At 34.5% G+C, this 13,893-nt stretch overlaps 1 protein-coding gene across 15 annotated transcripts in view; it reads left to right on the forward strand.

Moving 5' to 3' along the window:
* The window catches only part of DDHD1 (DDHD domain containing 1), a 118,243-nt gene that overhangs the window by 86,724 nt on the left and 17,626 nt on the right, over nucleotides 1-13,893 (forward strand). For 5 of the 15 annotated variants that reach the window (XM_082450354.1, XM_082450362.1, XM_082450360.1 and 2 more), the window contains 5 exons: nucleotides 66-141; nucleotides 3,379-3,528; nucleotides 5,926-6,178; nucleotides 7,192-7,383; nucleotides 10,005-10,088. In XM_082450354.1, the coding sequence (XP_082306480.1) occupies nucleotides 66-141; nucleotides 3,379-3,528; nucleotides 5,926-6,178; nucleotides 7,192-7,383; nucleotides 10,005-10,088 (755 nt within the window). Of the gene's footprint in view, nucleotides 1-65; nucleotides 142-3,378; nucleotides 3,529-5,925; nucleotides 6,179-7,191; nucleotides 7,384-7,539; nucleotides 7,663-10,004; nucleotides 10,089-13,893 lie in introns of those variants that run through there. The other 10 variants (XM_082450366.1, XM_082450361.1, XM_082450364.1 and 7 more) reach the window with 5 other exon arrangements.

A 13,893-nucleotide genomic window follows, 5' to 3' on the forward strand; every position in this document is an offset into this window, starting at 1 on the left:
GTAAACATCTAATACTTATGAAATTATAAATATGAATGTGTACATAATCTCATACTTCTTTCTAGGCTGAGAGACATAGAAGAACGGCTACACGGATTGAAGGCATCATCTATGACACAAACACCTGCCTTAAAATTTAAGGTAAGGAAAGACAGGTGATATTTTCATTGTTGATCTCAGTTTTTTTTCAAACATCATTTGAAGCATGATGTTAGGGTTCAAATGAAATCCTAATTATTCTTTCAAATGAATTTTTTTTTTTAACACTTGCGGTGTGTTGGACACTGCTGGTTTCTGGGTTCCACTAAGAATGGACAAGATGGTTTCCTAGCCCTCAAAATATGTAACACAGTGTTACTGGGTCTATTAGCAGTATAAAGAATGATGTATGCATGAGAAGGAGGTTTAATTTTGCCTGTAAATGTTTACAAATGAATGACATTTGTACTTAATCTCAGTAAATTGGATATTGCTAAGTAGAAGAAAGGAGAAATGCTGCTGTGTTCTTGAAAGAAACAACATAAACAAAGGCATGGAGGGATATACCTTCATAGTACGTCCAAGAAACACCAAATAATCTTAAATAGTGAGAAAAGAAAAACAGAGACAGATCTGGTAAATATCTAATATTTAGAATTTAACAAATCTTTGTGACCAGCTAGTGGTATGTGGTAAGAAAAATAACTGGAATTATATCAGTGATGATTCCAGGGATGGAAAGCTGACATTTCAATCAATAAGAAGTGTATGATAAAAGCACAAGATGAGGTGCACGCAGTTAGTTTGGAGCAAGGAGAGCAAGCCAGTTTGGCTAAAATATACAGGATAAAGGGCATGGAGGATGTGGGAAAGCAGGAAGAGCTAGAAAAAGGGACCTTATGTTTGATAGGGGCGGCGGAAAGCTTTTCAGGGTTTTTGAGCATCGGAATAGAGCTGTCGAAAGCAATGGTTTAGAAGAATAAAAAGTTGCAGAGAGACATTGACATTGACCTGACCATTGGAGAAGACACAGCCTATACCTGAATAACAATTTGTTTGTAATGTTAAATGGAACATGATGTAAGTTTCCTAATACTCATTTCCAGTTGAATATATGCCCATGTCTAGTGTACTATATTGTTTCTTCTTGATATCTTTTATCATGGAAACTTAACATACAGGTTAAGTGATGGAATGATGCAAAAATTCTTATTGAATCTATCTCTATGACTTATAAAGGTTTTTTTTTTTAACTTATACATTTAAAAGCCATATGGTAAAGTTATAAGATACATTTAAAAGCCATAAGGGTGGGAGGGAGACGCAAGAGGGAAGAGATATGGGGATATATGTATATGTATAGCTGATTCACTTTGTTATAAAACAGAAACTAACACACCATTGTAAAGCAATTATACTCCAATAAAGATGTTAAAAAATAATAATAAAAATAAAATAAAAGCCATAAGAGCATGGTCTTTGGAGTCACCCCCCACCTGGAATTTGAGTTCCATCTCTACCACCATTATTATATATAATCAATGTTAAATATGTAGAATTGATCTGATAGTAAAAGTAAACTCTTCTATTTCATGTCCTGGGTTTTGTACTAGAGAGTTGAGTACGATCCACTAAGTATATTATTATCTCAAAATTCGGTTATCACATAACCAGAATTTATGCCCTATAATTGTGTATCCTTCTAATACATAGTCATGTAGTCTAATAATATGAATTTTTAATTATTTAATTACTGATAGAGAAAAAATATAGAAATCTGAAATTTTAAAAGGAACATATGATGAATTAGCAAATTAATATTTAGTACTCCAGAGTTCTAAAAGAAACAGAGGTCTTTCTATGCCTGTTAACTGGCAGATGGATTTACTTCCATAAATAAAAGTGTTAGATTTGTCACACATTACCATTGAACTTTCAAAAGAGGAAAAAAATGTCAACAAACATTGGTCTAGAGAGTGGGAAGCTTTGGTTGTGATCATGAGGCTTTGCCACTAACTAGTTATGTAACAGTAGCCAAGTCAAAATCAGTTAACATCTCTGAATTCATCTGTTTATTCATCCCTAGATGAGGCAGTTAGACTAAATGTCTAAAGCTCTTCTTCACCTTTAAAATTATTTGATGGATATAGATAACCCTAAAGCAATCGTTACTTTTATCTGAGAGAGAATAATTCCTTTGTGTGTTTGTCCACCAAACTGCAAACCAATCATAAACAAAGACAGAAAAGTTGGCATATCCAATTCTATATTTCTTGTCTTAAATTCTCAATTCAATACCTGTTAGGTATGTTACAGATACCTCAAACTAATTATGAACAAAAACATGATTTACTTAGAGTATCCTGTTAACAATTAATGGATTAATTAATATCTTCCCAGTCAGCCAGACCCAAATCTTGTGAATTGCCTCTGGCTCCTTCCTTATCCCCATCTCCATTCATTCATGCTGATTCCATCCTAATCTCTCAAATCTCCATTTCTGAATGGAACAGCTTGTCCTCCTGGGTGCAGATTATCTTTTGCCTAAACTCTTTCAATAGTTTTCTAACTTGTCTCCAAGTCACTAGCCTCTTAATTTTCCAGTTCATTCACAAGCTACTACCAGATTTACTAACCTCCTAAAACATGGGTCAAATCCTATTCTCTTTCACTACCTGTAAAATAAATTAAGCCCAGCTCTTTTAGTCAAACAGTCAAGGTTCTGTACATTCTCATTCCAAGTTACATTTTCCCCACACTCAATTTTCAACCATATCAGGTTATTTTTATTCTCTAAATTAAGCCAGTTTCTTCCCTCCCTCTGCTTTAGTTCATGTGGTTCTATCAATATGGAATATCCTTCCAGCCCCAGTATATCCCAACCCCAACTTTGGAAATCCTTTTCATCTTTTATGGCCAGTGCAAATGCTTCCTCCTTTGTAAAGCCCTCAAAGTTGGGATTAATTATTCCTTTGTCTACTCTCCTGTAGCACGCTTCCCCTCTATTACGCACTGTTTTATTCTGCCTCCCCGCAGGATTGTAAACTCTGAGTGCAGAAGCTCTGCCTTATTGGTCTTTATATGTTTTAGAATACCTAATATACTATTACTTTACACAAAAGAGTAGCTTAATAAATCTTCCTTCTCCTTACTCTCATTCTTAATTTTCTATTAGATTTAAAGATAATGAAGTTGCTCCTGGATAGACTGTTTAGAATAATTAATGGTTGTTACATAGTTAATAAGTAATGCAGATACGATCTAGACAAAGCTCATTTAAAAAGATATATATTTGGAGACAAATTTATTATTTGTATTTTACCATATATTATGTTGTGCCCAAATTCTTTGAAAAACACTTCACCACTTTTAAAATTTAGGATGACTTTATCATTGTAGGTTGAAAATTTCTTCTGTATGGGATCCCCGCTGGCAGTGTTTTTGGCATTGCGTGGCATCCGCCCAGGAAACACTGGAAGTCAAGACCATATTTTGCCCAGAGAGATCTGTAACCGATTACTAAACATTTTTCATCCAACAGATCCAGTGGTGAGTTGCAAATATGGACATTTATCTCTCAATATTAAATTTTTCCTATGAGACTCTGTAAGAAATCTTACAAGGTACTGCTGAATTTACGAGAAAGCTTTCATTTACAGACATCTCTCGCAGATACTGCGTTTTTTTACAAACAAGGTTTGTGGCTACCCTGCATTGAGTAAGTCTATTGGTGCCATTTTTCCAACAGCATTAGTTTTTAATTAAGGTATGTATGTTGTTATTTTAGACATAATGCTGTGGCACATTTAACAGGTAGACTTGAGTATAGTGTAAACCTAACTTTCATATGCACTGGGAAACTAAAAAACTTGTGTGATTTACTTTATTGCAGTGAGCTGGAACCAAACCTGCGGTATCTCCAAGATATGCCTTTATCTGTTACATTTGCATGAGTTCATGTTTTTAAAATATTTGTCCTCTGATTAGTTTAGGGATCAGGAAATAAAATACCTTAAAGATGTTCTGTTTAGGTTGTATTTGTAGGATGAAAGCATAATGTAAAAATATTATCTTTAGACAATTAATCCAAAAGACAGGAGTCATCTGGACTTTCAAACCTTAACCAGTTGTAATACCAATAACGTAGCAACCATAAATTTTAAAAATCCCACTTCAAATACTTTTTTTCTCTAAAGTATGCTGCAACATTGAAATGTGATTGGTAGATACTCTTAGAAATGAAAATATTTAAATATTATGTATTAAACCTAGAAAAGTGGAAGAATTTATTTTAGCTTGGTGGAATTATGACATTTTGGATTTTTACATTCTCTGTTATGTTTGTACTGTAAATAAATTTTTTAATGTAAATACTCTTAGGATCTGTCTGCATCCAGATAAACAGTTTAATGCCAAGTAAGATTTTTGGATGAGAAAAATTCTTCCTTAAATCCTCTTGGGGACAAGGCTAGATATAACTAGATTTAAGACAAACTATTTTAAATAGCATTTATTCTCTGAAAATAGCTTTATATAATTCTATAAAGTCTTTTAAAAGATCTTTAGCTAGTACCAAATAAATATAACAATGGCCAAACACCAGAATTTTAGAAAATTTCTCATATGTTAAAGAATCGAAACGGTTATATTTAAGAAATTTCACTGAAATGGAATCTAGTATTAGATTCAAATACTGACTGCACGATCTTGGCCAGCTCACTTCTGAGACTATTTCTTATCTATATGATGCAGATGATAATATTTTACCTCATAGGGTTGTTAGGATTAAGTAAAATGTGTGCAAAACACCCAGTTAGACCTTGAGTATTTTGTTAATATGCATTCATTTAACTCACTCTCCTATAACTTGAAAGTGAACTTGAGATCATAGGTGAACTCTAAACTTTCAGTATATACCCTATACTTTGTACAGTCTTAAATTTTGTTATTCAATTGGCCCTTGAACAACTCGGGGGTTGGGGTAACCCCTGTGCTCAGTCAAGAATTGGGGTGTAATTTTACAGGAAGCCCTCTGTATCCACGGTTCCGCATCCACAGATTCAACCAACTGCAGATCATGTAGTGCTGTACCATGTGATTATGGGGGGAAATAATCCACAAACAAGTGGGCCCACGCAGTTCAAACCTGTGTTGTTCAAGGGCCAGCTGTATTATAAAGGAGGGTTCCAAACTCATTATTACGAATTATTTTTATTACTCGTTTTATAGTTCTTCTGTGAAATTTTTTTTTAAATAGCTTATGTGAGAATTGTGCTAGGCAGTTTTTCCAAAGTTATCTATTCTTCCCAACATCCTTGTGAGGTAGTAGGAAGTGTTATCTCCTTTCTATAGCTCAGGAAACTGAGGCTCTGAGACCTTGTGACTTGGTGAGTGTCATATAGTTAATAAGTGACAGAGGCCAGAATATGAACTCAGGGAATTCTGATGCCAAGTCCATTGCCTTTTCTGCTATATCATCCCTACTTCACATTAGACAAATGGTCTTATACCATCATGTAGTGTTTGTTACTATATTAATCTACTTGAAAGTAGGGTTTACTGAGAGCTTAGATATTAAAAATTGACCTTATTTGCTCTGTTCCAGGTTACTGTTTACTGCTTCAGTTTTGTTTGTGAGACTACTATAAATCTAATTGCTAGATGATATCAGAACATAATAAAAATGAATATTTCTCTGAAAAACTAATTAATGGGCACTATTAGCCTAGACTAATTGTTTTTTTATAGTCTCATCAAGGATCTATAATTGGACAAACTACATATTGTTAACAGTGAAGAAATAAGAACACATGTTAAGAATATCAGGTTTTTAAACATTTGCTGAGGTCTACTGAGCATGCAATAAAATAAGAATGAACAGTTTACTAAAATCCAAGCATTGTACCTTAATGTTTTGTTTCTTTGAATTTTTTTTTTTAAATCAAGGCTTATAGATTAGAACCGTTAATACTGAAACACTACAGCAACATTTCACCTGTCCAGATCCACTGGTATAATACTTCCAATCCTCTACCTTATGAGTATATGAAGCCAAGCTTTCTTCACCCAGCAAAAGAACCTACCTCAATTTCAGACAGTGAAGGCATTTCAACAATACCAAGCCCTGTGACTTCACCAGTCTTGTCCCGCCGACACTATGGGGAATCTATAACAAATATAGGCAAAGCAAGCATATTAGGTAATTTCTTTTCAGTATTCCTTATCAATGAATTTAAGCACTTTTATATAGACATGAAATTTTAAGTACTTGGAAATACTCTATGTATTACAAAACATCCAACAGTTAATCCTCATGTTTAGAGCTAACCACCTTCTCACTGTTCATATTTGAGGGCAAAAGCACTAAAGTTCTCTTAATTAGATCAGATCCTGTAGTTAAAGAATATGAGATAGCTGGATGCACAAAAGAAGATCGGGGAATCAAGTCTCTCATTTTAACCTTGGCCCCATCACTTACTGTGAGATCTTGGGAAGTCACGTAGTTTTTAATGCTCTGCTTCCTCATCCATGAAATGAGGGAGTGCTTGAGTACTAAGGGTGCCCCTGCCGACCAGTTCTCTGATCCATGTCCTAAAAGTCTCTCAAAATATGTGTCCTTCCTGAGGGCAACAAGGGTATTTAATTTCTCTTTGAATGATCTCCAGTACCAGCCACAATGGTGTAGCACCAGAGCTCAATTCTGTGCCACTTTAGTTTGTCCATTGCTTTTGGTTACAAGTTGCCTTAGTATAAAATGCCACAAGATGGCACTATAAAAAGGCTTTATCTGCTGGACTCACTGATATTTGACTTCGTCATAAAGATTGTTTATTCATAGCTTTTTATAACATATCCACTTAACCTCAGGAGTAAGACTATCAATAGTGAATATATGCCCATGTGAATGGCATGGTTCTTTTATTAACATTTTTAATCTTAAGAGATACTTTAAAAAACAATGATCACAAATAAAATAGAATCTTTATTCCTTTGTAAGCTATATTCCTGGAGTTTGTACAACTCTGATTCTATTCAACACCATTTTTATTTAGAAACCTACAATATAACTTGTAATTTTCATATGTTCCCACCCTGGAAAAACATGACTAGGGCTTAGTCCCTCTGCCAAGTGGCTGTAAATATGGGTGGTGCTCTTTAGCCTGGTGTGTGGTGTAATTCAGCAGAATGACTGCCCTGTTTTGTGAAATGTAGGGGCTGCGAGCATTGGAAAGGGACTTGGAGGAATGTTGTTCTCAAGGTTCGGACGTTCGTCTGCATCACAGCCATCTGAGGCATCAAGGGACTCTGTGGAAGACGAGAAGAAGCCGGTTGCCTCACCTCCCACGTCCACTGTGGCAACGCAGACCCTTGCACATAGCAGTTCTGGCTTTCTTGACTCTGCATGTTAGTTCATACTGTTCTTTCCAAGTTTATACCGTGCCTTTTTAAAATGTGAGGAGCACAAAGGGTTAAGATATTAACACTAGCAGTCAACTCTTAATCTAAAGCCTGCCTTAGCTTTTAAAGAAACAATGCTTTTTCTTCTACTTACATTTTTAGGAATAATCCCTAGGTAAATGCAGTTTTACTCTCTGCGTTGGTGAATTAAGTAAAGAGCATTAATAATCAGGGCCTTGTGGCACAGAGGTGTTACACATCAAGCATAAAACAAATCTCTTTGTGGTAAGCACTTCCTGATTTTTATAAAGTGTTTTGTTTTTTTTTAAATATGGTCTTCTCAGCCTTAAAAATTCATGTAATTGCTTCAAACCTATGCTGTATTTACTCTTGATACTTTTTAAAACTGCTATGCCAAAGCCATCCTGGTGCTAATCCCTCAGTTCCCTTCATCCAACCGAATTATAAAACCTTCAGAGCTTTAATTGTATTGGATCCACTGTATCGCTTCCAATCCTATCCCAGCTACCTTGTGTAAAATAGATACTCAAGAAATGAGTGAATGAAAGGATAATTATACTGGACTTATATTAGAATGGAGCTTTATTTAATTTTTTCCAGTGGATTTATAAGGTCTAAACTCTTGAATAGTTGTGAAACACTAATACACTTAGTATATATTTACTTCCAAGGATGTAAACTTGAGCCTTATTTTTAAATGTCCAGTAAAATAAGATAATAAGTCAAGTCCTAGTTTTCCATTGACTTACATGAGGAAATGTTGACTCTGAAACTAGCTACTTCCTTTCTGTAACTATAGCAAGAAAATTTTATTTTCTTCCTCTAAAAACCTTTAAACATTTCATCTCAGATATTTAGAGCCTTGTTTTCTTACTGTGTCTGCTACTCTGAATTTTAAAACAACCAGCATTCATTGCCGTGCAGCAGTCCTAGGGGCTGGATCTTTCTCCACAGTCACCTCCACTCCGTGATGAATTACCCTAGCCATTTCTGAGTTGGCCATTCCTATTTGGGCCAATTCCATTTTTTTTAACTTAATCCTATCTATGTCAGACTCTGAGTACTAAAAATTTTATAATTGCAAGCCTTTTGAACACTGCCTAGAAAATTCATTTCTGATTTTGATATTTGTACAAAATTCATAGTTTTCTTATAAGAGTTCCTATACTATTGCTGACTTAAACTCTCACTTCTGCTTACTCTCAGAAATGAGATTGTGAAAATACAAAATTCTATTATAACATGCAGATGTCAAAAGAAAACTAAACTTCTGAGGAAAAATAATCCTCAGAAAAATTCTGAGGAAAAATTCTAAGAATTTTGTAAAATGACAGGTAAAAAGCCACAATTCCTTGTAATGTTAATGCACAACAATGATGCTAGTAAACATTAGGGTGAATGAGGGAACAAGGAGAGCAGGGTATTTTGAGCCCAAGAGACGGCGTAATGAAGACATACGGAGAGAAGTCTATAGGGTCTGAGAGAAGAAACCTATCTTTTAGTTTTTCTACTATTTAACGTAGAAATTTCAAAGTGATAATAAAGAAGAAACCTATTCTTCCAGTACAAGTGAGTAGAGATGCTTAGCTGTATCACATTATTATATTTTAATATCTTAACAAAATATGTTTTCTGTCATTCTTGCATATAAATTCTTTGTTGGTCCTAATGGTAAATTACTTGCCAGCTATAGACTCAGCTAACTGTGAGCTAATCATGATTTCTTAGTTACATGTATTCATCTTTAGATACAGATTTTAAAAGTCCAACTTTTAAAATTGGACCACTACTACGGGAGAATTATGCCTTTTAAATCAAATCCCCAAAATTCACCTTACTAATTCTTGGACTTGCTTCAGTAATACACTCTTCTATGTAATCCTGATTTAGACAGATTTCTTAAGTCATAATTGCTATTTTGGCTATATGTTGCAAATCATAAAACCTTTCTTCCTTAAATCTTCTTTCTGGAATTTGGTCACTGTGATTAGGTGATTCTGGCTTCCTTTCTTCCTTCCTTCCTTTCTGCTCACATTCGATTGCCTCAGCTCTTCTTGATAACCTTCATTCTGAAGCTACCGACTTTGATTCTCTTGCTCTTTGAGGGTAAGATGGACACAGACTGTGAATTCATGATCCATCAGGGTTTCTCTCTTTGAAGATTTAGTGTTGTCAGTTGAAACCATCTTATTGACATCAATTTGAAGCATCTTATATAGCTACTCTTCATTTCTTTTGGAAAGTATAGGCTTATTTCCAGTGGTTTTACTGTTTCATTTCTTGTACTCCCCTGTGTTTGTAACATATTATGAAAAGAATCTGTTTCTTTCAGCATTGTTTTGCCTCTAGGTTAGAACTTAATTGAACTATACATTTGGGGGATATTTGGGCATTAACAGATTATGACATTATATTTCAGAGTTAATTGTTCTTACATTTTCCATGAAAGAGCTCTTCACAGAAACCAAAGTGTGTACTTCTTTATGTATCCTAGGTTTAATCAGCTTATTTGGGAGTATTGTTCTAACTTTTGGCCACTGCATCACTGAAGGCCATTTGTAACCATCAGCCAACACTTTACAGCATCTTGTGTTTTTTTTTCACAGATTTCAGACTTCAAGAATCGTTCTTTAATCTCCCACAACTTCTTTTTCCGGAAAATGTAATGCAGAATAAAGATAATACCCTCGGTATGGTATATGTCAGGAATAGCATTCAGAGCACTATGAAAATGATCTACTTAGATTTCTCCTGCTCATTGAAAAATTGGATCAGTTCTATGAGATCAGCTTGAATGTTACCATTAATAGACTATTTTATATGTATTCTCTTCCTGTATTTTCTAATCTTAAATGTAGTGGTCCAGAAACCCTCGAGTATTGATTAGACACTTAATGTGCTAAAATATATGATACTCCTATATGCTTCTACAAAGAAGGAACCTTTTAGAGAGGGGAGAAAAGCATTAGGCCATTCTCTTTCTCCTCTATTGCCCTACAGCCTTCAAAGAGGTTCAGTATTCTTTTCATGTAATATACTTAAAAGGATTTCATAGTATAAAGGATTTAATCATTTCTAATTATTTCAGATATTAGTAACACTTCCCCTAGGGCTGTTGGTATGCCATAACTGATACTGATTTCAACACAAATATTTAATGTTCTTTAGAGGTGTAGGTTTGCTTTGAAAAAATTATTATTATTGGATGCAAGAGATATTTTCAGTCTCTTAATTTTCAGCAGATTCAAAATGTATCAGTAAAGATTAATCTTAGCAGTTTAAAATTATTTTCATCATTAACTTCTCATTCCTTTTTTTATAGCTCCTTTCTCTTTCCTTTTTTTAAATATCGAATTTTACCTTTAACAAAAAAATAAGTTACAGATGTTTCCTTGGATTTTTTAACCATATCTAATTTTATAATTTCTGTATTTATAATTGCTAATTTTCATGCATTTTTTCTATTTTCAAAAAAAAAAAAAAATCTTACTTGATATAGATTCCAAAACAGTGTTTCAGCATAACAAGCTGATTTGGGTTTTTGGCTCTATAACAGCAGTTTGTGTTGATCTAACTCAGTGAAATCCCCTCAAGAAATGATCTTATATAAGTGCTCTCTCTGGTCCCTGTTCATGTAATGGTCACTTCCATAGAGAAATAATTGATGTGTGCTTTTTGCATATTTAGTTGGAGAAAGGAAAATTAATCCACTCATACATTTCTCCTACATTCAAGTAGTCCTTTTTATTCACTACCTTAAAACCATCCCAGCTACCCAAGCAATTAGACCACTAATCATAATTGGCACCACACTGATCTGATTCAGATGGTGTTATGTATATGGCTTCTATTTTCTCTTTTCCTGTTTTTATTCATTCAACGATTTTACCGTGAGCCAAGTAGGTGGTCACTAGAAAAGATACCAAGATGAAACAGATTTCAGTGCTGCCCATAAAGATTTTAAATGCTGGTGTGGAAGTTAAGAATTTTTTAGAGGGCATATATTCTAGTAGGGAAGGTAGATAACTACAGAAATAATTATATGATAGAATGTGATGAGCCACATAACAGAGAAACAGGTAAAGTCCTCTGTCAGTTCTAAGGAATGAGAAAATGATCCAACCTGGAGAAATCAAAAAAAGCTTTGTGGAAGTAGGATTTGGACAAGCAGAGATGAAGAGACAGTGCAGAGAGAATAAACAGCATAAGCAGAAACACAGAGGTGGGAAGCACAGGGTATGTAGAGAACCAGAAGTTAGTTTTGAGGAGAACCAAGGATGAGTGGAAGGGAGTAGTTCTGAATATGATCAGGAACATTTCTCCAACCAGATGGTAGAGGATCCAATAAATCTGGGCATCTCCAGGAGTTTCTTTATATTCAACCCATGAGCCTGTATTTACCCAAATAGCCCATCTGTTGTCAAATGTTAGGTATATGAATGTCTTTCAGGGTATATTAGTGTCGGGAAATTTGGGGGTTAGAAATGACAGCTGATTATAAAACTCATTATGGAGTTTTTGTTATTTTTTTCAAATAAAGGATGGTTAGAGAATATTCTTAAATATATTTGAAGCTATGATAAGTCACAAAATGTAAATATTCCTTGGATGTCAAACACCTAACCATATGAAATATATAGTCGCTCTGAGGCAGCACAAAAATAAGAAGACATAATTTATCAACAAGAACCCTGAGCACAATCTTTCTTATTGCAAATGAATCTTTCACCAGTCATTTGGAAACCCAGTTTCCTTTACCTAGTACTTTAAGTGGTTTTCTTGGTATCGACCTGAAGCAAAAAATCATGCAATTATGACCATAATTGTTATTTACAAATAAGATAACTTTTAAGATTCATTAAGTTTTTGAAAATTTCTCTCCAGGGAAGTTAAGACACTCCCATTAAATAGAAGAAACCTGTCTAGTTAGTACACATTATAATACTAAGATGGTGACTTTCTATTCATATATTTTACTTTTCAACACCATATCCATGTTGACAGGCCCTGTGCACAAAAGAATTCTCTGCTGAAAGCACAGTGCAAATCGTTGATGATTGTTAAAAGCCAACAACCTTTTTTTCATTTTTACCTCTCTTCAATTGTTCAGGAATCTCATTCTTTTTTTTTTTTTTTTTTTGGTAGATAGAGGAATTTTAGCACTTAGGCACTCAAGAGAGAGAGAAAGAAGGACAAAGTGATGATTTTATGTTCTCCTTTCTTTTTGACCTAACTCAGTGAGAGAAACTCGGAAAAAACTACTAACCTGTATGGTGCCACCCCTTCTTGATATGGTAACAATGAGAAAGTGGGTCCAAGGCAACTCCACGTAGATTTGGGCCAACTTTGGTCAAGAGCACATCTCATAGCACATATATTGATGGAATAGTGCTGCCATGTAGTAACCCCACTCCCTTGGGAATTCTGTGATCTACAGAAAGGGGGAAGATGAGACATAGGCCCTCTTACATCCATCCATCCACCTGCAAAACCAACACAAATGTGAGCTCAGCTGCAGTGGCAGCCAGACTGCCTGGGGTAAACCTTTTAAGGAAGATGAGAGACTAAAATAGGTTCATCAGGTACAAGCTGGCTACCTAATTCCCATTTTGATGGGGACAACCTACAGATAAATAGAAAGGGATAGGGAGGGGCAATCTAGTTAGTGACACTTATTGGAGATCCTCTGGGTGATGAGAAGTACAAGGGCATATAATATAATGGAACAATAAATTTATCATTTGAGTTTATAGTATATGAAAGGCAGTGTTGCACAGTAATAGCATATTAAGAATAAATTTCAGGGACATAAAATCAAAGTGGAGCCAAATAACACTAGTTGAAAATCTCCCTTTCTTTGACTTTAATACAACAGTTCAACCTAAGACTTGGACTAGGAAGACATTCTACAGTGGCATTTAAAAGTGAATTCTTAGAAATAACTTGGTGTGGGCTTCACCAATTTTACTGTGTATGTTTCCCATCTCTTCTGTTTTTCCTCTTATTTCTCCTTTTTTTTCTTTATAACTAACTTCACCTTGACTCCTCTTCATCGTGCTTGAGAATTCATTTCCTCTTTTCATCTTCCTGTCTGTTGTGCCAGAATGTACCTACCAATTTAACACAAATGTCCCATGGAATACAAAAGATAAAAAATTAAGACATTACTATCCCACAGTTCCACATGTGGATTTCAACTATTTCTTATTATGGATTAGCTTATCATAATTTAAATGAGAAAAATACTTTGTATTTTGTTTTTAAAAAAACTTTGCAAAAAGCCTATGTTGATATATTTCATGGGGTTTTATAACCAACTGGGTATTTATGCTGTTTAAGTGTAAACCTTATCTAAAAATGTACAGATATTTTCTGACATTCTTTGTCAGCAAAGCACAATTGAATAGAAAAATAACAACTGTAAGTGCATTTTTAAATCACCAAATGGTATTGTCACAAAATACCTGTTTAAAATAAGCATTAGCTAAACATTTA

Source organism: Balaenoptera physalus (assembly GCF_965194825.1).
Source record: "Balaenoptera physalus genome assembly, chromosome: 2".
Classification (NCBI taxonomy): Eukaryota; Metazoa; Chordata; class Mammalia; order Artiodactyla; family Balaenopteridae; genus Balaenoptera; species Balaenoptera physalus.